Source organism: Myotis davidii, unplaced genomic scaffold (assembly GCF_000327345.1).
Source record: "Myotis davidii unplaced genomic scaffold, ASM32734v1 scaffold471, whole genome shotgun sequence".
In the NCBI taxonomy this organism is placed as follows: domain Eukaryota; kingdom Metazoa; phylum Chordata; class Mammalia; order Chiroptera; family Vespertilionidae; genus Myotis; species Myotis davidii.
In genome coordinates, this window is record NW_006283354.1 from 439958 (window position 1) to 440259 (window position 302).

At 59.3% G+C, this 302-nt stretch overlaps 1 protein-coding gene across 1 annotated transcript in view; it reads right to left on the reverse strand.

Annotated features, from left to right (window-relative positions):
- The window catches only part of TGFBI (transforming growth factor beta induced), a gene marked incomplete at its 5' end in the record, with an annotated part of 32866 nt that overhangs the window by 12885 nt on the left and 19679 nt on the right, over positions 1-302 (reverse strand). Inside the window, one exon of the mRNA XM_006753564.2 lies at positions 3-59. Within this exon, the coding sequence (XP_006753627.1) occupies positions 3-59 (57 nt within the window). The remainder of the gene's footprint in view (positions 1-2; positions 60-302) is intronic.

Here is a 302-nt window from a genome sequence, read left to right on the forward strand (position 1 = left end):
AGTGTGAACTGGCCGTCACCTTCGAGCAGGGTGTTGAGCCCCGATGCAGCCACAGCAGCCTGTGGGGCAGGGAGGGAATGGAGAGTTCCCTGAAGTCTTGGGGAATATCTGCAGACCAGAGACACACACAGCCTCGCCAGTCCTCCCTCAGAGCCCAAAATGAAAAGGAAGGCCAAACCAAAGCTCACTTCCTACCATGGCCTCGGGGAGCTTGCCCAGCCCAAACCCCAGCCACTCTGGCCATGTCTCAGTTACTTCGTGTGCCTTCTCCCTTCCTACCTCCAGCCTGGGCCCCGCTCTTC